This window comes from Euprymna scolopes, chromosome 15 (assembly GCF_053919585.1).
Source record: "Euprymna scolopes isolate OS-2025 chromosome 15, ASM5391958v1, whole genome shotgun sequence".
NCBI classification, from domain to species: domain Eukaryota; kingdom Metazoa; phylum Mollusca; class Cephalopoda; order Sepiida; family Sepiolidae; genus Euprymna; species Euprymna scolopes.
Window position 1 is genome coordinate 125,903,481 of NC_136496.1, and position 26,698 is coordinate 125,930,178.

The 26,698-nt window shown below is 31.5% G+C and overlaps 1 protein-coding gene and 1 pseudogene across 1 annotated transcript in view; both read right to left on the minus strand.

Annotated features, from left to right (window-relative positions):
* The window catches only part of LOC145294113 (uncharacterized), a 69,406-nt gene extending 44,639 nt beyond the window's left edge, over positions 1 to 24,767 (minus strand). The window contains exons 1-7 of the mRNA XM_080141210.1: positions 24,510 to 24,767; positions 15,129 to 15,223; positions 12,066 to 12,177; positions 10,748 to 10,833; positions 8,289 to 8,380; positions 3,769 to 3,880; positions 2,200 to 2,306 (exon numbers count right to left, since the gene is read on the minus strand). Coding sequence (XP_079997336.1) covers positions 2,200 to 2,306; positions 3,769 to 3,880; positions 8,289 to 8,380; positions 10,748 to 10,833; positions 12,066 to 12,177; positions 15,129 to 15,207 — 588 coding nt within the window. The 5' untranslated portion in view covers positions 15,208 to 15,223; positions 24,510 to 24,767. The remainder of the gene's footprint in view (positions 1 to 2,199; positions 2,307 to 3,768; positions 3,881 to 8,288; positions 8,381 to 10,747; positions 10,834 to 12,065; positions 12,178 to 15,128; positions 15,224 to 24,509) is intronic.
* LOC145294300 (5S ribosomal RNA) lies at positions 17,187 to 17,303 on the minus strand (annotated as a pseudogene).
* Positions 24,768 to 26,698: the final 1,931 nt, after the last annotated feature.

The following is a 26,698-nucleotide window of genomic DNA, read 5'->3' on the forward strand; positions in this document are numbered from 1 at the left end:
AGTAATTATTTTTCTACTTTATCATTTTCTGTAATTTTTGGATTTTTTGCTATTTGATTACGTAGATATTTTTTCATTTGTATAATATAGAAGTGGCATATAATTTCTATCATCAAATCAAATATTAATGCATTTCGAAAAACTTTTATGAACCCAATGTAACAAATCCACATTGTCTTTGCTGAGTCCAGTGTATTGCATCTTGGATTTTTGTCAAGTACACATTCGCCTTTATTATACCTCAGAAAAAAAAATAAAAGATGACAATGGTCTAATGAACAAGAACACCATTCCACACCACCATGCTTTCCAATCAAATTAGTTGGTTGGTTTTTGTTTTACGGCATATCAACCCTTTTCAGGTTATTTAATGCCGAATCCAAAGATTCGGAAGAAAATTTTTTTAATAGGGTCAGAGTGGACCTGGAAGCAATGGCAATTAAAGGGTGGCTCCACACTCCCCCCCAAAGCCCGCAAGCTGGGGCCTCACAATTGGATATAGTTTAAGGTCATATCCAGGACCTCCAATCAAACTGCTAATCAACCAATCTCTTATGTTTGTGGCGCCATCGCGTTCGAACAACTAGTACCTGTTCTGATGCTACACTTTACTTTTCCTGTCCTCAGTCAATGGTGGAGAGATCCTTCTAGACTGAGACGATTTTTTTACTTTTGTTCCTATCCAGAACGTCCCTTTTTGGAGAGATGGATTTTTTCCAGATTAAAAGCCGACCTTGTGTCTAATTCTGCCCTCGTCGGGAGGCAAGTAAATAGGAACTATGATAAGTGTCAAAAGATCATAAAAAACGAATAATCCTGTCGCAATCTAGTATTTTTATCTATATCACCCGATTCCAAAACTAATTAACCAATCATTATGAATTTTAGAACACAGCTGCTAGATGTAAGAGAGTCGAAATATTGGCTATATTTAGCTTTAAGCAAAGGAGGTAAAAAGGGTGTGGAATTCATTGTTGAATTTTTAACATTAAATAATATGCAAGAGCCGCTGCTGTGTGTTAGCAGCAGCAGCAGTCATAGGACACATATTCAAATTACCAGAAAAAGAAAAGCAGATAGTAAAAAAAAAAAAAAAAAGACACGTGCGCGGCAAGCGACAGAAAAGTACATGTGCGGCAACAGCAAGGCGTCACATGGATGACCAGAGGATTTGGAAGCACAAGTGAATGCGAAAGAAATTTTTAAAACAAGATATAATCAATGCAAAAGGAATTTTCAAACAAGATATAATCCAAACTGAACAAAAAATAGTCAGACGACCATGTGCCATTGGGTGAGCTACAGACATAACAGTGGAAAGAAAGCAAAGAACAAAAAAAAAAAAAACGCCACGTGAAAGATTTATAAAACGGCGAACTAAGATTTTTAAAACAAGCTGCAATGCATTATTTTTGAAAGTACCATGTATAAATGCTTTTCTATTTCAACTGAAAAGGCCAAGTTAAATTTCTTTCCTTTGTGACTGTCTCACATGTAACAATAACATTCAATCAGACATTAATAAATTTTCTCCAAATTTCAGTTTCTTTGGTGTATTTAAAAGGTTTTTTTTAGGAGACAATGTGCACAACCTTCCATTTGAAAATTCAAATATTTCAGATTTGCATGAAATTTAACACTAATTAAGCAAGATTCCTTAACTTTCAATTTTTTTTCTTAAGACTCCTTAAGCATAAACCTTAAATTTGAGACATTTTCTAGGATCCAAATCTTGCAACGGATTTTGGCCAAAATTGGAATAAGGATTCTAGACATAAAGTTTAATAAGACTTTATGTTGATTTTAATCTTGGTAAGGAAACATGAAAGTGGTGCAAAAGTGTTCTGTTTAGGGAATTAATTTTACCCATCCTGAGACGGGTAATCTTCTAGTTGTATAGAAATCAGTGCTTTTGACTATGCAGAATCTTCATACTGTACACACACTATTGTAGTTTTTTTTGTTTGTGTTTTTTGCCATAGCAGTTATAATCAACCGTAAAGAATCATCGAATATTTATTATCTATTATTATTTATAATTAACTGTAAAGAATTATGCCACTACACAAGTAAAACTATTTTAAAGAGAGGAAGTCTATATCTAAACTTCTCGAATATTTTCCCTGTGCTGATGAAAAAAGATTTTGTTTAATTTTCACACATAAAAAAATAAACATTAAAAAAATAAAATGCACTTACCAGAAACTCCAGAGTTCTTCCAATATCTAAAATAGATTTTACTCCAGCAGATATAACAGTGACAGGTGTCCTGCCAAGTTCAGTGAGATCCGAACTTATGTCCATTGCTATGAAGGAATGAGAAATGTATTTTAAAAAAAAAGAAAAAAAAAGTGATTTTTATTAATATTAACAAAAAATATGCAACCAGAAGTAGCATACTTTTGTTCACTAATTCCCTCCAAATCACCCATCCAAAAAGGAGAAGGTAATCCCTGATAGGATGGTATCATGACCACAGAACAGATACTACACTACCACCTCCCTAAAAAATAAAAGAAGGTAATGTTTGGAAGCGTGGTATAATGACAAATGAACATATACTGACTGCATGGTCCCTGCTCCAAAAGAGAGCAGTAATGCCTGGGAGGATGATCTCATAAAAACAGACTACATACACTACCTCCCATTCAACTAAAAAACCATGATGACAGAAAAATACTAAAATACTCCCTCAAAGAAGGAGGTAATGTACATTACACTACCCCCTCCACACACACATGAATTGAACATTGAAAGATTGTACATTAGTCTGAAATAGTTTAGTAAACTGAATTGTGTATTAAAGTAATATAAGTAATAGTATAGTTTCGGTTTTAGGCAGACAGATACCAAATCTTCATTAGTAATAGATAAGAAAATCAACTTAGAGATGAAACTGATTATCTAAAGTTGATATCTATACTATAATTCATGTTTTCTGTGTTGGTCACATCATAAGTTCCATAACTATTTGTCAAAATTGAACCAAATTTAGCATGAATCATCCTTGAGATTAAAGAGAACATTGTACTACTACTACTACAAGTACAAACAATATTATAGGTCAGATGTACATTAAATGTGAAATAAATAATGCTGAGGATGATAATCATATAATAGAGAATCTGAATATTATTATTATTGCTATCACAGAGTGATCGAAAAGAAATAAGACTTTTTAAATGGCACCTCTGAAATTATTAAAATTCACAATCCTTTCTGCAATTCAAACATATTTGGTAAAGTTCTTATTCACCAAGTTTCAGCCATTATGTCCAACAGTTTTTGTTTTACTGTCACTCAATGATATACAAGGGACACTTTGGTGATAGTTTGATCAGTAGATGGTGTGATCCTGAATGAGCTTCACACTTCACTCATCAAACCATAACTCACCAGTTTTTTTTTTTTGTTTTTTTTTTATCTGTGGGGTCATCTCAAAGATAATGCCTATCTAAACAATTCCCGGACTATTTCTGAACTGAAGATGGTCATTGCAGCCAAAATTAAAGCATTGCCAAGAGAAGAATATTTCAAAATTATAAAAGATTTGTGCACATTGTATCAAGGTGTGTTTATCATTGAATGGAAATAAAACACAAAGACTGTTGCATTTTTATGACTGGAAGTTGGTGGACAAGTCAAGCATAGACTTCAGTTTATTTGTATCAAACATGGAAATAATGTCAGTAACAATAAATGAAAAAAAAAAAAAAAAGAGAAAAAGAAAATGGTCACTTTAATAAGTGTAACATTTGGCTTCCTTACTTGATTCTGCGCCTCTGTGAACGCCACCAATTCCACCCGTCACAAAAATAGGAATGCCAGCTTTATGTGCCAAAAGCATTGTAGCTGATACCGTTGTTCCTCCATTTAAATTCTGAAATTTAAAATTGAATTTTGAAAGTAAAGATATTTTTATAGAAAAACTATAGCAGGCATAAAATATAGATTTTTTTTTCTCTCTCATGAATCAGTGTCCTTGCTAAGCGATTTAGCCACCGACCAATCAGTGTACAGGATGCATTAATTCCATCTGTCCCCTGAATAATTTTTTAGCCTCTTTGTGAATCACGATGGTTAACGGAGAATCTGGCAAGCATTTTTTAAATAACTAATTTACATGATTTTTTTAAATAACTAATTTACATGATTTTTTTTTTAAATAACTAATTTACATGATTTTTTTTAAATAACTAATTTACATGATTTTTTTTTAAATAACTAATTTACATGATTTTTTTTTAAATAACTAATTTACATGATTTTTTTTTAAATAACTAATTTACATGATTTTTTTTTAAATAACTAATTTACATGATTTTTTTTTAAATAACTAATTTACATGATTTTTTTTTAAATAACTAATTTACATGATTTTTTTTTAAATAACTAATTTACATGATTTTTTTTTAAATAACTAATTTACATGATTTTTTTTTTAAATCACTAATTTACATGATTTTTTTTTAAATAACTAATTTACATGATTTTTTTTTTTAAATAACTAATTTACATGATTTTTTTTTTTTAAATAACTAATTTACATGATTTTTTTTTTAAATCACTAATTTACATGATTTTTTTTTAAATAACTAATTTACATGATTTTTTTTTTAAATAACTAATTTACATGATTTTTTTTAAATAACTAATTTACATCATTTTTTTTAAATAACTAATTTACATGATTTTTTTTTAAATAACTAATTTACATGATTTTTTTTTAAATAACTAATTTACATGATTTTTTTTTTAAATAACTAATTTACATGATTTTTTTTTAAATAACTAATTTACATGATTTTTTTTTTAAATACCTAATTTACATGATTTTTTTTTAAATACCTAATTTACATGATTTTTTTTTAAATAACTAATTTACATGATTTTTTTTTTAAATAACTAATTTACATGATTTTTTTTTTAAATAACTAATTTACATGATTTTTTTTTTTAAATAACTAATTTACAGGTTTTTTTTTTAAATAACTAATTTACATGATTTTTTTTTTTAAATAACTACGTTTACATGATTTTTTTTTTTAAATAACTAATTTACATGATTTTTTTTTTAAATAACTAATTTACAGGTTTTTTTTTTAAATAACTAATTTACATGATTTTTTTTTAAATAACTAATTTACATGATTTTTTTTTAAATAACTAATTTACATGATTTTTTTTTAAATAATTAATTTACATGATTATTTTTTTAAATAACTAATTTACATGATTTTTTTAAATAAATAATTTACATGTTTTTTAAATATCTAATTTACGTTTTTTTAAATAATTAATTTACATGTTTTTTTTAAATAACTACGTTTATTTACATGTTTTTTTTAAATAACTACGTTTATTTACATGTTTTTTTTTAAATAACTACGTTTATTTACATGTTTTTTTTAATAACTACGTTTATTTACATGGTTTTCTTTTAATAACTACATTTATTTACATGTTTTTTTTAAATAACTACGTTTATTTACATGTTTTTTTTTTTTAAATAACTACGTTTATTTACATGTTTTTTTTAAATAACTACGTTTATTTACATGGTTTTTTTTTTAAATAACTACGTTTATTTACGTTTTTTTTTAAATAACTACGTTTATTTACGTGTTTTTTTAAATAACTACGTTTATTTACATGTTTTTTTTAAATAACTACGTTTATTTACATGTTTTTTTAAATAACTACGTTTATTTACATGTTTTTTTTAAATAACTACGTTTATTTACATGTTTTTTTTTAATAACTACGTTTATTTACGTGTTTTCTTTAGATAACTATGTTTATTTACATGTTTTTTTAAATAACTACGTTTATTTACATGTTTTTTTAAATAACTACGTTTATTTACGTTTTTTTAATAACTATGTTTATTTACATGTTTTTTTTAATAACTACGTTTATTTACATGTTTTTTTTTAATAACTACGTTTATTTACATGTTTTTTTAAATAACTACGTTTATTTACGTTTTTTTTTAATAACTACGTTTATATACATGTTTTTTTTAAATAACTACGTTTATTTACATGTTTTTTTTAAATAACTACGTTTATTTACATGTTTTTTTTAAATAACTACGTTTATTTACATGTTTTTTTAAATAACTACGTTTATTTACATGTTTTTTTAATAACTACGTTTATTTACATGGTTTTCTTTAAATAACTACGTTTATTTACATGTTTTTTTTAAATAACTACGTTTATTTACATGTTTTTTTTAAATAACTACGTTTATTTACATGTTTTTTTTTAAATAACTACGTTTATTTACATGTTTTTTTTAATAACTACGTTTATTTACATGGTTTTCTTGTAATAACTACGTTTATTTACATGTTTTTTTTAATAACTACGTTTATTTACGTTTTTTTTAAATAACTACGTTTATTTACATGGTTTTCTTTAAATAACTACGTTTATTTACATGGTTTTCTTTAAATAACTACGTTTATTTACATGGTTTTCTTTAAATAACTACGTTTATTTACATGTTTTTTTTAAATAACTACGTTTATTTACATGTTTTTTAATAATAACTAGGTTTATTTACATGTTTTTTAATAATAACTAGGTTTATTTACATGTTTTTTTTAAATAACTACGTTTATTTACATGTTTTTTTTAAATAACTACGTTTATTTACATGTTTTTTTTAAATAACTACGTTTATTAACATGTTTTTTTTAAAATAACTACGTTTATTTACATGTTTTTTTAAATAACTACGTTTATTTACATGTTTTTTAATAATAACTACGTTTATTTACATGTTTTTTAATAATAACTACGTTTATTTACATGTTTTTTTTTAAATAACTACGTTTATTTACATGTTTTTTTTAAATAACTACGTTTATTTACATGGTTTTCTTTAAATAACTACGTTTATTTTCAATTTTTTTTTAAATAACTACGTTTATTTACATGTTTTTTTTAAATAACTACGTTTATTTACATGGTTTTCTTTAAATAACTACGTTTATTTACATGGTTTTCTTTAAATAACTACGGTTATTTACATGTTTTTTAAAGAACTACGTTTATTTACATGTTTTTTTAAATAACTACGTTTATTTACATGGTTTTCTTTAAATAACTACGTTTATTTACATGTTTTTTTAAATAACTACGTTTATTTACATGTTTTTTTTAAATAACTACGTTTATTTACGTTTTTTTTAAATAACTACGTTTATTTACATGTTTTATAGAAAAAAAAAGGTAAAATAAAGTTTATAGAAAAAAAAAGGTAAAATAAAGTTTATAGAAAAAAAAAGGTAAAATAAAGTTTATAGAAAAAAAAAGGTAAAATAAAGTTTATAGAAAAAAAAAGGTAAAATAAAGTTTATAGAAAAAAAAGGTAAAATAAAGTTTATAGAAAAAAAAGGTAAAATAAAGTTTATAGAAAAAAAAAGGTAAAATAAAGTTTATAGAAAAAAAAGGTAAAATAAAGTTTATAGAAAAAAAAGGTAAAATAAAGTTTATAGAAAAAAAAAAGGTAAAATAAAGTTTATAGAAAAAAAAAAGGTAAAATAAAGTTTATAGAAAAAAAAAAGGTAAAATAAAGTTTATAGAAAAAAAAAATTTATAGAAAAAATTTATAGAAGAAAAAAATAAAATTTATAGAAAAAAGTAAAATAAAATTTATGGAAAAAAAAAGTGAATATTAGCAGTCTTTCTCTGAATAAATTAAAAAAAATTGTATAAATGTATTTAATAAACTCTTGGAATCTATATGAAAGTAGAATTTTTTTAACTCATTAAATCAAGTGACTTCAAGTCTTGTCAGGAGCGATCTCCATTAATAAATATATTTAGATAATACAGCAAATTAACTCGTCTACAACAACACTGCAAAGAACATAAAAAAATCTCAGCTCCAACTTTTTCTCTTGTCAAAAATGAAACTATCTTCCTCAATCCATCCTTGTGAAAATAGTCTCCTTGTCTGCAAATGAATGCCACCTATAAAATAAATATCTAACTATAAATAAGTTTGTTATTTTTCCCACTGGAAATCTAGCATTGAACGTGCAGAACAGATTTAAAGTGGGTAACTTTCTTGTTCATTGTTACGTTTAATCCTTGTTTATATTTTAAATGATAGACACAGATGCTTGTTTCGATGTATTATTATGCTGAAAAACTATGAAGAAAGTTTATACATAAAAAAATCAAAATGAACTGAAATAATCACGAACATCTCCATAAGTTGAACGATCTGTCATGCTATTAATATGGAACGTTTACATCAACAAATCAACATACCTGTGCTAATACATAAGGTAAATCCCTGCGAGAAGTTTTTGTACATTTGAATGATGGATGAGCCAGTTGTTCCAGTTGCTTCTCTTCAAGACCTGAGAAAGGAGAAAAACTAAGAAATTAAATCAAACTAAGAAACAAAAATCAAGTACAATGCCATTGATACAGTGGTTTCCAACATTTCTTACATACTGAGATAAAGATGAATTATTTTATAAAGGATGTAAATGATTTAGGATTTTTCAAATGATTTATGTTGTTGCTTTACGAAGGAAGAGAGACAAAAAAAAAAAAAAAAAAAAAAAAAAAAAGAATGTTATCACACACGACAGTAACATCCGTCATTGTTTCATGATGAAATGCGGAAAATTCTGTGTAGCTTAATGGCCATATATATATATATATATATATATATATAAAATGGAAAAAAAAAAAAACATTTATATATTTTGTAACATTTCATCTTTATTACAAGACTTTCTCAAAATGATTATAACTTGTAATAAAGATGAAACATCAATGAATGCATAAATAATTTTTTTTCCCTTTTCATCACATTGAAATGGTTATTATTTCCATATATATATCTATATATATATATATATATATATATACACTAATGGCAGGGGGGGGTAGCTTTGCCCGGGCATAAAATACACTTACATATATTTTAATTTGTCTAGATTATGTATATATTATTACAGAGTTGTGATTTCAAAAGTAAAAAACGTATTTGGGTGCCATCACCTAGAATCGAAGCCGGAAGCAAAACTGTAGCATTCAAAGCTGGTGACATTACCACTGTACCAACATGACATGAATGAACAAAATGTTTAACAATTTTTTCAATTTTGACTCATTTTTGACCCTTAAAAACTATTTTAACCAGCTAAAAACCCATAAAAGAACGGTTAGTAAAAAATCAAATCATTTGAGGCCCCTAGCGACCGATGCTCTACGACTTTTAGTTTTGGAAGTGATAGAGTTTGAAAATATGGAGACAGATGTATGGCCTTTTATATACGAGATATATATGGAGAGTGTATGCATAATGCCTATACTGAAAAGACTCTGGATAATAATAAGAGTATAGATTTTAAAGTCATAACTTTCAAAATGTTGATGATTAAAAAATATTTTCAAATTCACTTAATCTATTATAGAAAAGCAAATATGTGTTAGTATGTGCACTTTTTTTATATGTCCTGCAAAGGCTTGGGGGGGGTACTACTTAGAATATTTTATATACTCCCTAGATTATAATATCTGTAATTTACAAAAGGAGGTCATCTCTATCTTTTATTTGAGCGACTTTTACAAGCTATTTCCTGCTCTTGTGTTTGTTCATGTCTTTCGTATATAAAAAGTGAAACTAAAAATCGAAAGCTGTGTTCTCGGCTTTTTGTGCCAGCACGTCCATTAAGCAATCATCTTTGATCAATCTGGGGGAAACCCCTCATATCAGACAATTGCTATTCATTTGGGCACTCCCCTTTTTATGGGGAGCTGGTTTTCCCCAACATCTTGGGAAACAAACAAATACGCAGAAAACTTTGTGTGATTTCATTTCTCTATGCCGTGATGTTTGACCTAGACGTTCATTTAAGCACCTGCCTTTTTTAACTGCTTAATCTCAACCATTCTCACCTTTTCTGCCCTTTTGGCGTAGCGGTAACATGTCACCTTTTCTTTTCCGACTTCCAACCTACCTGCCTACCAAAACTTCTTTTTTTTCCTACACACACACACCGACAAACACTTGGGCAACGCCGTGCACCCCCGCTAGTGTATTATATAAACGGCAGTTGTGTGTGTGTGTGTGTCCAACTAAAAATCAAAAACTACAAAACAAACATCCACAAAGTTGGCATATTTTTTATCCGCTTTGTCCTGAATGAATAACATCTAAATTTTTGAAAAAATTATTCTTATTCTAAACTGACAGTTTTCATAGGGTGGGTGACTTTTTAAGGGAATTAACTCAATTTTTTTTTTATCAAGGAGTTACTTCTCTTATGCCAACTTATTCTTGGAAGAATCTACATAAAAGGAGGATTGTGTGTGTGTGTGTGTGTGTGTGTCCGTGTCCAGAGAAAAGAATGGGCTGGATGGAGGAGAAAAAGCAGTTACGGAGGAGAGAGAAAGAAAGAGATTGAAGTTTTAATATAAATATGGGTGCTTATTTAGAATTACACTTATAAATAAAGAAAAAATACAGAAAAATCTTTTCTGAATGTATTCATCATGGAACAAAGATGTCATATTCCAAAAATCATGTGAATTGGTCAGTTTTTCCTAAGAAAATAAAAATTTACAATTTTAAGTAATTGTAATACTAAATCGCATCCATTATAAGGCTACTAGATAGCGCTACTAGTCAAATATAAAAGGGATAATGAAGCAAATAATTTTACCTTGTTTTAAAAATCAGTAAAGACAAAGATGTCGTCATGGCTACTCACCCACATGAACAATTCCTTTGATAATAGCAATGGTGGCAGGTACACATTGGTTTTTACGAATAATTTGTTCCACTTGCTGAGCAGTTCTTCAAAAGAAAAAAAAAAAAAAGATCAAACAAAATCATAAAATTATTTATTTTTATACTAAAGCCGAGTTAATTTTATACTGAGTTAATTAACATTTGTTCCCTTAAAAGGTTTCTCCTATTTTAATTTGCACAAAATATATGTTAGCATATGCTTCAGTTTTGGGATTGAGCAGTGACAAGACAAATCAGTTTTTTTATTTTTGTTTGGTATTTCTACTGCGAAGCGATTTATTGAAGTAAAATATAAGAAAATGACATTATTGCAAAGTATACAATAAAAGCTAACAAAATTATACAGATAAAAATAACCATTTGTCTATTTGCATTTCTAATGACAAAATTAAAAAAATAAATTTTTTTACTTTATTTGAAATTTTATAAGAAACATATTTATGAGCTTATAAAAAGAAGTTTTTTTATTTTAATTTGTATAGTAAATATGTTTATGAAAGTATAAAAATAAAATTATTGAAATCAAAATAAAATTTCAAACATCATAACAAACATATCCAACATAATACTCACAAAAGATTTTAAAAAATGTTTTCAATTCTTATAAAAAAAAAAAAAGAAAGAAAACTAATTTCAATAATTCTTAATTAAAATAAGATCAAAAAAACTTTTCAATGATTATTAAATTAAAAAGGACAGCTAGAAAAACGCAATAAAAAGAGTTAGTAAGCATGTTAACTTACTATAACCAAAATGTTTGTTAAAAAAGACATGGTGTGCCTTTAATCCTAAGGAATTGTCTATTTTTTTAATATTTTGTTTTATGTTACATTATTTCTCGGTTCTTTTGTGATTAAAGTTAATACTTCAAATTTTGCTGCTGTGTAACATTCACTGCAGTCCAGATATCAACAACCTCACAACCTCTACTGTTTGCAACTGTGTCTAATAGCAAAGTGTATTTTGTTAATTTTTTGTTTTGTTTTACAGTATATCAACCCTTTTCAGGTTATTTAATGCCGAATCCAGTGATTTTGAAGAACAATTTCTTAATAGAGTATATTTGTTTTTTTAAGTCGGTTTCTATTTAACCCATAGTTGGGATCCTAACAGGTACTACCACTCCGGGTCAGAGTGAACCTGGGAGCAATGGCAATTGAAGGGTGGCTCCACACTCCCCAAAGCCCGCAAGTTGGGGCCTCACTTCGGATATAGTTTAAGTTTATATCCAGGACCTTGTTATTTTATTTAGAGTGACTATGATTTCTGATTTTTACCTGAGATTTTGAGGGTATGGCATTCCATGGCTGATTATTGTGCTTTCCAAAGCCACAACAGGTTGACCATTCTTCAAAGCGCTTGCAACTTCAGCAGAAACCTGTAATTTGCCTACAAATAGAAGCACATCACTAGAACCATTTACAAACATAAGACTTATACAGAAGGTAAAAGTAAGCTATAATTCTACCCCATCTGTCTTGAACACTGGCCTAATCTAATATATACTAAAACAATGAAAATGGGAATATAATACGTACAATATAAATCAAACTTAAATGATATGACAGTAAATGCAGTAGATAAAAAAGCTACCAAGCATTTTTTTTTTTTTTTACTAGGGAGGTCACCAATTATGGCCTGGTTCTGGGGTTCGGGAAGGAGTGAGTCACTCTCTCGACAACAGCACGTTTCTGCCCTCTTCTTTTCCAATCGACCACACCTAGCCACTCGCCACCAATGTCACACCGCACAATCCGAACATCAGCAATACAAAATTCTTTTCAAGAGAAGATGTTCATGACTCTTTTCTCTCTGCCCTTATATCCTCCTATCTAGAAAATAAAAAAAAAAGGAAGAGACAGGAAAAAAATAGCTTCTCCCATCATGCTCTGCCTTCCCAAGATGCCCTTCGCGTATACAAATGTGCTGGCGATCCTTTCCTTCTTTCCCTAAGAGCGATGCAGATACGCGCGGTACGTTTTTTTTTTTTCTAACCATATACCCCACAGTGTAAGGCTTAAGTGTAGGTAGCTGGTGAAACAACAAGGTCATAGTGAAACTTAGAGAGGACCGGATTATCTAAGAGGACAACTCAACAGGAATTTATTCACATTGGAATTGAAAATGACCATGTTATAGTCAGCAATGAAGCAGACCCACAGTATTGCATTCCACAGATGAACAGTTCTAGGAAAGAAACTCTGCTCATGAAATTTTCATTTAGTTTTAGGCACTGATAGAGAATGTGGGAAGTTGTTAGCGGTAGTTGCAGCTAAGCATGTATTTATTGCAAACGTTTTACAGGAAAGAACCATAGAGTGGAGCTCAGTCGAACACTTACCATAAAAGTATCGATAGATCAGAGAGACTCACAACGTCTCTTCTGTGAGAAAAAGGAAATAGGGAGCTAAAAAAGGTCATCACCCGCTAAATTTTGAAGACAGTTTTGCATCTTGTCAATACAGAAAAGGGTTAGGGTTAGGAACTCCACCATCTTGAAATGTATTTGACTCTTGTACTGATAGAGGATTGTGATACTTTCTGAAACGGCAGATGATTCCACCATTTTTCCAATGAGTTTGGCAACGGATCTGATGTACATAGTACGTCTTCTATTTCTATTTCAGTAAAGGTCCTTTTAGGAGTTTGTCGAAGTAGGGTGTTTCTTCAAGTCGAGAGCTATTCATTTCAACTGGTACAAAGTGAGAGTTGAGGACATGTATTGCATGATGAGAAATGATATGAGAATGGATGGGTGGAACGATAAAATTGTCACCATAGAAAAAAACATTATTTAATTTCCGTTTGATGAAAACTGGTTTTCTTTTTTTATTGCAGACCATCTACCAGTTGGCCAGTTGTTTATCCCAAGAGCAATAAGAGCCTTTTATCATGTCTGAAAGTGACACAATGTTCAACGAACGAGATCAGAAATGTGCTGTTGTACAATTCATGCTCTCTACCGATCAAGTTATGACAACAGGACCATTGCCAGCACCCTCAAAATGAATTGCTGGATCATCACAAACAAGGACATGCCAAGAGTGATGAAAAAGTTTCCAACTACGGTTATGATCTTTTGTATGGTTTCAAGTGAGGGCCACATCATGCCACCTCACATCTTCGAAGTTGGTTTGAAACTCAACACCAAAGTGTACCTGGATGTGCTGAAGAGTGTGGTACAATCAGGTGACTGCTGGCAGACCCTGGGTGTGGCAGCAGAACTCAGTGCCAGCCCACAAGCCCAAAGAGACCTAGGCTTGGCTTTAGAAAGAATGCTTCTCTCACTGGCCCCTCTCCTACCCCGACCTGAACCCACTGGACTACTTTGTTTCATCATATGTCGAGAACATCACCAACATGACCTCCCATAACACTAAAGCCAGCCTGATCACCACCATCTGTCAAGCTCCTGCCGGTGCTTGTGGTAAAGACATACTCCCAGTTCTGAACCCATATTGAGGCAGTGATTGAGGCTGAAGGCAGCTACATTGAATAGATGTCAGCTCTACTACATAATCAAGTTACCTGAATTGATTTTTTAAACAAAAATTTTAAAATAAAGCTGTAGTGTTGTTTTCTTTTGGGCGACAATTTTATTGTTCCACCCTGTAGTATGGATGTGTAATGCGAGTCTTAAAGACTTAGTTCTGATGACCTCAGAGGAAGATTAAATTTGGAGAGTATAGAGAGATGTGTGTAAAAGGGTAGCCAATGTCGAAAGAACGGATGAGAATTCTTGGAGTAGTTGATGTAGAACAGTTTAGGTAGCAGGTTCAGTTCACAGAGGCAAGCCACGGAAAACATGGAAGAAAGTGATAAAAATTGATTTGAGAGAAAGAGGGGTAAATAAAGACCTGGCCAGAGATAGGTTACACATCCATCATTATTTCTCTCCATGCAATGCATCTCCTCAACCCTCATCAGATTTCACTTCTATACATCATCACACTGCATACCTATGCCTGGTAGACACTTCCTTTAGTTGATTGTGGTGACACTCTGCTGGTTAGTAATGATAACAATTCCCTAAACTCACTCCATCCATTCTTCACTCTTAGCACCTGCTCCACTAGGTAGGTCTTGTCAAACTCTGGAATTTGAATGGAATCTCGAGCTGAATACTTAATCCAAAAGAGTAGATTGTTCTTGTTCAGTCAGCTATAACCAGGTAAGTCTTAAGTAATTCTTATATTTTTAATTTTGTCTGTATTGAGAATTAAACATTCAGCCTTCAGAACGTCTTAGAACTGATTATAACCTTGCACTTATAATCCAAATACAAAGCAATAATTACAAATTTTTATGGAAATATATGTTGAAGAGAAGCGATTTCTTACCATGATGAAATCTTTGTTTCGGTTGTAGAAAAAATAAGGAATGTCTTCTTACCAAACGCTGCAAACATGTTCGAAACATCACTTACAGTGAACAACTGCATAAAAAAAAAAAAAATCAAGAACAAAATTATCAAATATATAAAAAGAAACACTGATTAGAATAGCACTCCATGAAATACTTCCACAAAGCCTTATTAAATGCAGTATGTGGCCTTATAGCTCGTCTTTTATAATATAATCAGCATATGTCTGTATGTCCTGTTAAAAATTTAAAAAAACTACAAAACTGTTAAGTGTTGAGCCATTCTGCAGAACAAAGATGGCGGTAGTTGATCCAGTCGGTGAAGAATCAATGCAATTACACTCAGCAGTGGTTCAGTCAGATCAAGACAGAGACTGATAATGAACTGACTGGAATCCAAAATTCCATATTTTTATAATGAGGTCGGAGGCTTCTCATTGGTTGATTGTCCTAACGCACCGTTATAAATAAGATCGTCCAAATTCTGGGAGCCATACCCTCCACATTTAGCAAAAACATTTTAACAAAAACAAACACCCACTAAGTTGGTATTATTCTGATAGGTGTTGCTCTGGATAAATAATATCTAAGATTAAAAAGATATTGGAGGTCAACTAGATCAAGTTTCGTTTTGGTTTTTCAGCTATTTTCAATGTTATCTATTGTATCAAGGAAAGGCGAATAAAAAATTATTTATTTTAATATAGAGAAATGAGGTGAAAGAGGATGGGGGAGAGGTATATTGAAGTAGAAAAATGGTCGGACACAAGTCAGTAAATAAAAATAATCCAATATTAAATATGACAGGAGCTCATGGCTGGGTTATTGTTAACTGTTGAGACATTATGTTGAACAAAGTGCAGTCTCGATACTGAGTGTTAAGTAATTTCCAGTAACAAAGATGGCGGCTAAGAATCAAATGCGGTTCGTAACATAGTCAACGGCGAACCGATTGAATCCAAAATTCGACAATTTTTATAGTAACTTTGGAACATTTTCATTGGTTGATTACCACAACCGATGGTTATAAAAACGATTGTCGAAATCATTGGTGTCAAATGCAGGAGGGGACCCAACAATCGCCTCCTTTTTATATTTACTAGACAGATAGCTCACCCACCTTCAAAATGCCCATGCTTTAGAACTTGAATGAATGTGAGCTAGACAGTTATAATACACTAATAATTTATATCTTCCTCTACTTATGCCACCTCCTCTTCCAAAAGCAAAGTGAGCGGAAACAAAGAAAATCAAGAGAATCAATTTTAGTGCGAAATCAAACCACATGTAGTGATAACGTTGAAAGAAATTCATTCAAGATATTTGATGGCCACCTGTATCTCTTCTGTCTATCTGGTCAGGCTCCTTGCACGGACCAATGTGACTCTCTTCAAATTTCCATCTTCCATCAGCTGCCTCAGAATCACAGTTGGCATCATGTGCAAATTGTACATGGATCTAGGGCGTCTTATGCTCGTGCGCTTGTGCAGTGGAGTCCCGCCTTTTATTTGTGCACGATGGCACCATTAATATAAAATCAATTATGTCCATAATATTATTCATAATAGATACCTTTCCTTGCTGCTGGACATTAATTCCTTCCAAACCTCCATTAGAAGTTTTCGGAATAGAATGAGAAATAATTTTTCCTGAAGTAGATCTTTCAGAGAAAAAAAAGCCGAATCAAATGATTCATCTAATTCTGCTTTGAATTGTTTAATATAATATTTTAGCATTTAAAAATTTGGGTACTTGTGCAAAATTTGAACCAGATTAACTGGCCGCTCAGCTTTGCTTGGAATATGCCTCAATTGCTGTCTTTCACCAAGCGTCACCGATTATCAAAGTGTAACAATGCTACTCAAGAAAAATACTAGACAGACTAAGGATAGCCACAAAGTGTTGCCTGCGCATGAAATTTTTGTGGCAGGAGGTGCGCAATCTCCAACCACTCCTCTCCTGAGACGACATTGTTAAATACCAGTGGCAAGTGAAGTACAAGACGACTGGAAACAAATGCCGAGATAAGCGGAGAGCACATACAGCACCTAGAATTCCCTAGTGGTCACCCATCTGGTACTAACCAGGCTCAACGTTGCTTAACTTCGGTGATCTGACGAAAACCGGTGTGTCAACGCGATTATGCCGTATAGGAAAGGAAAATACTAAAGAAAACATTTAAATAAAATCGCCAGAAACAAGCTGCGCGTGCATGCCCCCCCCCTCTGGTGCTGCATGTGAGATGACGCCACAAAAAATAGTAAAGAAATGATGAATGTGAGAAGTGTGATGGGCCAACATTGCCTTCATATTTTCGCCAAGTTTCAGGAAAAAACCTAATGGATGGGGCAAACATTATGGAGTAAAACGTGTCATTTTTTGCAATTTCGGCGCATTCGTGACTCCTTTTAAGCTCCTGGGAATGCCGAATCCCAGTGAAAATGGACAACCGGTGCAGTTTTACACCTTGAATTCAGCATAAAGTTTTTGAGTAATACGAAAAAAGAGCTCCAAAAAGGCATGTTTTTTTTAGCCCTAAAAGTCCCAGAGGGATGCAAACCAGAATTTTGTCAGGGTCACCCATACTGAATTTATATTAAGAACAATAGCCTCCACATTTTGGCCAAGTTTCAGAAAAATCTAATGGATGGATCAAAAGATATAGGGCAAAATGTGTTATTTTTTTACCATTTTGGGGCATTGTTTTTACCTCTTGAGTTTCTGGGGATGCAATGGGGATTTTTGAAAAAAAAAAAAAAAAAAAAAAAAAAAAAAAAAAAATTTTTCACAGTATTAAGGAATTTTTCCTTTAATAAGTTCAAACCCTCAAACATAATTATCTGAGGTAACAGGAGATTAGAAACGAGTTCAAATGCCTTCCCTTGAAGTTTGGAATTTAAAAGAAAGTGATTTATCAGCTTTATTAATGTCCATTTTCAAGGCTTTTCAAAGTTTTTCAAGGCCATCTCCAGACAAAATTCAAGTTTTCAAAACAAAAGCCACTTTCACCAATTTTACTCTAAACAAATGTCTTTTTCATATACAACAATATGCATGTCAACACTCATATTGACATTCCCTTACCCACTTGCTATTAATTATCTTTCCCATTGCATATCACAAAACTACCTCAGGTAGTTTTGTGATATGTAACTTGTATTCACAATAATACTATGCAATTTCAGAACAATGTATATTTTTATTTTATTTTCAATATTTAAAAAATATTTTAATGATCTTTTTATTAAAAAATAATTTAATAGTATTTATTTTGATTTTATTTTTAATATTTCAACACGTTTTTACTGGATATAAAAAAAAACAATGTTCAAAATCTTTTTCCATATTTTCAAAGATTTTTCAAGGTAATAGTAGAAATAAGGTCTTTTCAAGGCAAAATTAAAAATCAATGATTTTTCAAGCCTGTGCGAAACCTGCAATGAGGCCGTACAAAACTTGAATCTTTCAATAAAGGTTCAGAATTCAAACTTATCCAAAGGAGCTCTACTAAAAATTGGGCATTCTAATTCCATTTTGATAGACTGGAATTTTCCAAACTTGTGGACTTTGTCATCCTCCTCAGTGAAATTCAATTTCAACTAAATCTTCTTGCATGGAATCCAAGAATTTGTTCACCTCAAAGCAAAGCAAAGAACATGCTTCCACATTCACAATTTTCAATAACAATTGATCGATTAAATTGTCATAATCTGTCAACCATTTCCTTGTATTAAGAATATGTGAATTATTGGCAATTTTTGAAAATGAGCGAGAAGAAACCTAATCCAATGTGGTTTTAATGCAAAATTTCTTTGCCCCAAACTTATTAAATCTTTGTACAATCACATTAACACACCAGTTCTTGCCAGATCACCAAAGTTAAGCAACGATGAGCCTGGCCAGTACCAGATGGGTGACCATTTGGGAAGACTAGGCGCTGTATGTAAGTCATAGAAATTTTCAGGTTGGTATCTGGAAGAGTGTTTAACTCACAGGGGGAGGTGCACCCCCAAATCAAGATGGAAAGCAACAGGAAAATACTATCTGTACTCGTCTTTCTGAGATTACCATGGCTCTTCAATTTGGAAAGCTGTGGTCACCGACACTGTTAAAAACAGGATTTTTACCTCTTTTGAGCCTCTGGGGATGCTTCTTTGGAAGGAGACATTATTATAGCTTGCTTCTGGTTGTGAGGAAAGAGAAGGATTCAGAAATAGTAATCAGCAAGGGTTTTTATTATTTCTTTTTTAAGACAAGCAAGAAATCTTTTACAAAAAAAAATTTTTTTTTTTTTTAGAAGCAAGCAATCTAAATCAATACCGGAACAGAACACATTTAACAAAGAAAGAAATGAAAAATCCCTCTTTTTACAGATATAAATAATCCATTTTAATTAAATTAACAATAAGTCAATTAAATTACTTGACAATCATTAATTGTTTAGACAGAAAAAAAAAAAAAAAAAAAATCAAACCCAAGAGGAGTTATTAAATTATTTTAGTGAATTCGTTTCACAACTACGGCAGTTGATTAACACACACGTCGAACTTACAATCACACTGATGCAGTTGATACACAGTGTCCTCGATTTTCTGAACATACTCCTTTTATTGTCCAAGCGTTCGTCATCAGTCAATCGGCGGCCAGAAAAAGTCACGTGAGGCCTGACGTCATCACTCAATAATCTTACAAAACCACAGCCACCATTTTTAATTTCTGCCCTCCCTGTGATCCTCCCAGCAGGTAAGACAACACATGCAGACACGTGGTCGCTTTCTTCCTTCCTTCTGTTCGACTTTACATTTAGTAAATATTCAATTCCATAAGCTGTTAAATTATTTGGCAAATCAGACTCAGCTAAAACTCATCTGAGAAGCAATTAAAAACCGCCATTTTGACAAAATTCAAACTGGAATCCTTTGAGATGAATAATTTGTATATTTATTTATTTGCGGATTGATATCTTCATGTTCTTTCATGATGTTTCAGCCAACTATTCCTCTGGCTTTCAATCCTACCCAAAGCCGGCCAAAATGTGGTGAAATGACAACAACTATGGAAGGCAGTAATTACTGAGAATACAGTTAAGAGACTCAGCATTCCTATCATGATTGACCACCTGACGAAGGCCAGAGAAATAGTTGGCCAAAATGTCATGAAACAACAATTATGAAGACGAGGATAACAGTCTCCAAAAAAATAAATTCACGATGAGTTATTTTAGCAAAAAACAAACACTCGAGTTAAACCTTACGATTTTGGAAATAAAAACCCAGAGTTTGTGAGAAATAAACTCGCATCATTTAATTAGGGCTAATGTGTCAGAAATTGACCGCAAATAATTACAAGCACTTACCGGAATTCCTTTGGGAGACATCAGTTCAAAGTTGCCAAAATAGTAGGCGCATTTTAGCGACATAGCTTATTAGTTGATTTCTTTCTACAATTTTTAATAATATGGTAAAATGATATTTCAATTCAACAAATGAGTTCGATAATTTTCAGTTCATATTACCTAATAAGAGAAATATTTTGGGGAGAAATCCCTCCAATAATTATGACTAGCAGGGGTGCCCGGCATTGTCCGGGTGTGGAGAAGTTTTATGGTAAGGGTGTTGAGCAACGAAGCTCTATAAAAAAAAAAAAAAAAAAAAAAAAAAATGAAAATAGCAGTGAGTACCCATGCAAGTGCAAAAAAAAAAAAAAAAAAAAAAAAAATTAGCTGCAGTAGCCAGGATCGAACTTATAACACTAAAAGGAAAAGGAGGTGAAGAAAAAGGAAACGCTTTAGTTGCCATGCCCACCACAACTTACGACATTGTGGCCGATCCAAATAAGCTTAGTCATTACAAGGTGTATGATGACTTTGCAAAAAATGTTGACGCAAAAACTGACCCCTCCTTGCAAAAAACAGCTCAGTTGACCAGCACAGAATTAATGTTTTGGGCCAATTTTTAGATATTTGTCCTCCGAGAGTCCAATCTTTCTATTGATACCGATTTTGTCAGTAAGTTTTTGGCAGACGAACACATAAACAGACAGTTGAAATTTATATAATACTAGCAGGGATTCCCAGCGTTGCCTGGGTGTGTAGAGGTTTTATGATAAGATAAGCCCTAAAAAGATTTCAAAACACTATAAAAAAAATTAAAAAAATGAAAATAGCAGCGAGTACCCGTGCGCGGGGGGGGGAATTTTTTTTAAAGTAATAGGCAGCAGGAAAAGGAAGTTAAAAAAAAAAAAAAAAAAAAAAAAAAAAAAAGCGAACGGTTCGGTCGCCGCACCCACCATGACATACGCCGCCGCTGTTCAAAAGAAGCTTAGGCATTGCAAGGAATATGATTACTTTGAAACAAAAAAATAAAAATAAAAAATCGACTCCTCCTTGTAAAAAACAGCCCAGTTGATGGTCAAAGAATTAACGTTTTTGGCCAATTTTTGGATACTTGTCCGCAAGACTGAGCTTTCAAGCGATACCAATTTTGTCAGTCTTTGTCACGTGTCTCAAGTTTTTGGCAGACATATAAACACATTTTGCCTTTTATATTATGGACCTATTCTTATTTTATAAACTTACTAGCGGCGTTGCCAAGGTGTTTGTCGGTGTGTGTTGAGAAAAAAAAGTTTTAGTAGGCAGGTGGGCTCGAACCTGAAGCCTTGACGCAAAGATGAAAATGAAAACAACCTGACTTGTTACCGCTCGGCCACGACAGGACAGGAAGTGAAAAGCGTTCCAATTTAACAATCAAAAAACTGACATGGAGAAAGTGAAAGTGAATGAGTTAACGCAGGAAAAGAAATGAAATCATGCACTTAAGTCTGGCTGGAAGCCAGTTCTTTCTGTCGTGGTGGGGGAAATCAGCTCCCCCAAGAGTGGGGGAGCTCGGGCAGTGTCTTAATGAATATGAAGGGGTATTATCAAAAGTGATCAAACCTGATTGCTTTCGACACCTGCTGGTCACAGAGGCCAGTGACTCGGTTTTTTTTTTTTTTTTTCAAATCAGTTTTACTTTTATATGAAAAAGCCAAAAAAACACGCGGAGAGTAAGAAATATCGCGAAAATAGCGTGTAAAAGTCGCTCAAATAGAAAATAGACACAGCCTCCTTTCGTAAATCAGAGATATTATAATTTAGGGAGTATATAAAAAGTTTTAAGAATTAGTGACCCCCTTCCACCTAGCGCCCCCCCCCCCACCTCCAAAAACTTTTGCCGGACATACAAAAAAATGTGCATACACTAACACACATTTTACCTTTTATATTATGGATTGTTTTATATTTATTAAAATGATAAAGAAATAAAACTTAATTTAAGAAATAAAACATTCATTTTGAGGCAGACGATAGTGCCCACTCACTGAGTATTTAAAACACTTTTCGACGATTATCATAGATTACAAATTTAAGTATGTAACATCATACTTAAAAAAAACTTTGTAAAAAAAAAATTAATGACTTTTTAAGAAGGGTTCAAATCATGTAACACGACGGTAAAGAAATAGACAGTCAGCAAAGTAGAACGACACTTCATTGCTACCCGACTTACTGATGTGTCACATGATTAGAACCCCTTAAAAGTCATTGAACTTTTTTTTTTCTGCTAATATAATACTTAAGTCGGTACTACTGCAGAGGAGTGATCCGACTGATCCGGACGTAAATAACGTTATTATTTAAAAAGCCATTTTTAACATGGGAGGGGGAGGGGGTTTTGTACCTATTCTTACAATTGAATAAAAAAACATAAAACTTTAATAGGCTATTCTATACTTCAATCTTACAATTGAATAAAAAAAATATATCAAAACTTTAATTAAACTTGGAAATACGATTTTTAAAAAAATAGCGCGGATGGATCACTCTCTGCACTAGCACCCTTAAGTCTAATCTATGATAACCGTTAGGCGAAAAAAAAAAAAATTGAAAATAAATAAATAAGCGAAAAAGACGCATCTTGGGGGCACTCTCGTACAGGTCTGCCCATTTAAAAATTAATACATTTACTGTTTAACATTGTTAATGACCGTTTTGGTACGAAAAAAAGTCCACTGCTATCGGCCCGCTGCTACGAATTCGGAATAGAGGCACGAAAGTGAGATAAAGCGGAATTAGTTCAAGAAAACGTCTTCTACATGAGAACCGAAGTAGGTACCGTTTTGTAATTCGAAAATATCGTAAACAACCTCCAAAATATGGCGCTGTTTTACAATAGTTCACTGTACAGAGAGAGACAACTCTTTTTGACTAAAAAATTCGTTCATTTTTTTCATCTCATAATTTAGGACGCTCGATATTTTTTAAGTCAAAACATTAAATGGTATTAGTGCAGAGAGTGATCCGGACGTAAATAATGTTATTATTTAGAAAGCCATTCTTAACATGGGGAGGGGAGGGTGTTTTGTACCTATTCTATATTTCAACCTTACAATTGAATTAAAAAAACAAAACTTTAATTAAACTTGGAAATACGCGGATCACTCTCTGCACTAGCACCCATTAAATAAAGGAAGCTGCGACAATTTTTTTTTTTTTATGTAAAAAATTTGATAACATTAATAATACAAAATGTACACGACTATTAAGAGAGAACCAACGATATTTTCATTAGATGAAAACATTTAAAAAAGAAGCTGCGGCAACTTTTTTTTTTTTTTTTTTTTTTTTTTTTTTTGATTAAAAAGGTTATAGTAAGGTTTTTCAAAAATTTAGTTTTTAACCTTAAAAATTCAAAGAATGAAACTCTTTAATAAAACAAGGATGAAACTTTTAAAACTGCAGCAAGTAAACTATGCTTAACATAAAAATGGAGCTATATAAAAAATTCTGTACTTACTTTCAGTTAACAATTTACGGTACTAGTGCACTTATTGATCCGTGCTGAAATAACGTTATTATTTAAAAAGCCATTCTTAACATGGGGAGGGTGTTTTGTAACTATTCTATACTTTAACCTTACAATGGAATAATAAAAAAAAAATCAGAAAACTTTAATTAAACTTGGAAATACGATTTAAAAAATAGCGCGGATCAGTAAGTGCATTTAGCACCCAATTTATTAAACAAACGTGCTGCAAACATTGGATTTAACTTAAAAATTCTATCTAAAAATAGCACAGTCCGTTAACTGTATAAAGCACGAAATATTTAAATAACAAGCAAAAAAAAAAACTAATAAAAATGTATTTAAAGTCATGATTTTATTTATATTTATTTTTTGAAAGAAAGAAACACTTGAGGCAAGATGTGTTAAAAAAAAAAAAAATAGAAATATTTCTCATTTTTAATCAGAATATTAAAAACAATAATTTTTTTTATTATTATTATCTTGAGAATATAGGAAAACTTAAAAACCACGCACCTTGTTTGTCCCAACGTCGGTCAGTGATGATGATCGCCGTTGTTTAAATGTTCCCGTGTTGTATAATTTATAATTAAAGAAATCTGATCCAATAATTTCTTATTGTTAAGCACCGTCATGTCATCAGTGAGTTATCCGTTTATCGCAGGATAATAATAATATTGTAAGAAAAGTAATGTTCAGTCGTGCGTGATTTCATTCATTGTGAAAGGATTAGGAAAGATTGCTTTTTTTTTTTTCTTCTTCTTCTTCTTCTTGTTTTTTTTATCCAGCCAGAGTTATTTCCCTTGAACAATATAGATTTCGTGGCGGGAAATCCACTTTTTTAAATCGAAAAAAAGGTTTAATAAAAAACAACAGCAAAAACAACAACAACAACAACAACAACAACAACAAGTAAAGCATGTTGCAGTATAGACAACAAAACGAAAAAGTAGTAATAATAAAAAAAAAACAACAACGTGGGTATTTTTTGTCCCCGCGTAGTATAAACACCCCCAACCACCCATGTTAAAAACGGCTTTCGGAATAAACACTCCCAACCTCCTCATGTTAGGAATGATTTTCGAGGGTGGGGGTGTTTATTTCGAAAGTCGTTCTTAACGTGGGGAGGTTGGGGTGTTTATAATACGCTGGGGCACGTCGTAAAATAAACTTACCACAACGTGACATTCATTGGGTGGGTGTCTACCCGTATTATGGTTAATTTCCGATTTTTGAGCGATTATCGCGATTCCACAGATGACAGTGTCATATCTGTCATTTTTTTCTTGTTTTAACTTAAGACTCGGCACTACCTGTATTTAAAGCTAAATAAACGCTTTAAAATAATTAAGACACAAAACCCTTATCCAGATAGGCAGAAGAGTAATTTATTTTACCTTTGGTAAAAATCATTTGTTGAATGTTTATTTTTTTCACAACTTTTTTGTTTTGTTTGCTATTTTGATATGCCCGTTTATGGTGACACTCATAGAGAAGAAAAAAAAGTAGAGCGGTATTTTTCAATTATAGAGTTTCAGTTCTCATGATTCCATGTGATATTCCTTTGTGTTTTGCATCTGTAGGCGTTTCTGTGTCAAGTTTGTGTGTAGTTTATGTGTAGTGTTAGTCTCCACATTCACGTTAATATTTCTGCAGTTTTCATTATTGAAATTCATTGTATCTTCCCTGCCATCCCTCTGATTCCAATCTCTCCATTCTTTTTTCGGTATCGTTCATAGCACTTCTACTATTAGTGCCATTATCTTTACTTTCTTCATTTTGCAGATCCCTTTGGCCAGTTCTGTGTATTTGCTCTGCTTTTTAGTCTCCTTGATCCTCACTCTGTGGTCTGCTGGGATGACAAAATCTACAATCTGGCAGGACATTTCCTTCTGGTTAACTAGATATCCAGTCTTCTTGTTTGGATGGGTTTATCCGTTTGTATATCCATAGGATTTTGTGACTTTCATTTTCAAGTACTGTTGCCGGTTTGTTCTTGTATCATTTGTCTGGATGTTTAAGATTCAGTCGTCTGCATAATTCCCAGTGTACTGCCTTCCTTACTTGATTGTGTCTATTTCTGTATTCTTTTTCGGGTAGTTTGCTGCATTTGCTTATTATATAGTTTATTGTTTCGTCTCATTGTCCACAAAGTCTGAATTTACCGGTTTCTTGTGTTTTGTTGATCCTTGCTTTGATGTGATTGGTTCTAATTGCATTATCTTGTGCAGCTGTTATTAGGAATTCAGTCTCCCTGTTTACGTTTCCTTTTTGTAACTATGTCTAGTATTTTCGTTAGTCTCATTTTTTGTCACTTTTATAAATCGTCCATGTACCTGTTTCTCTTCCCATTTTTCTTTTCTTGTCTTATTCCTCATCTCTTCTTTTTCAATCTTGTTTGTTTCTTCACTGTCTCTTGCTAATTATTCTTTCGGTGTTCTGTATTATTAGTATATGTTATTGTAGTGCATTGTGCATAGTCATGAGTTTCCTGGTCTTCTGGTCGAGGTGCCTCAGTTCTTCTTTTGTGCAACCTAGTATCTTACTAGTGACATAATGAAATAATTTTTATTATTTTAGCATTTAGAGTGGAGAATAATGTTCACATGTAAATTTAACATGAAGCAGTTTCCTGTTTCTAGACTTTCTAGCCTTATAAGGCAATTAAGATGTGTTTTTTTTATATATATTATTAATTGGGCTTA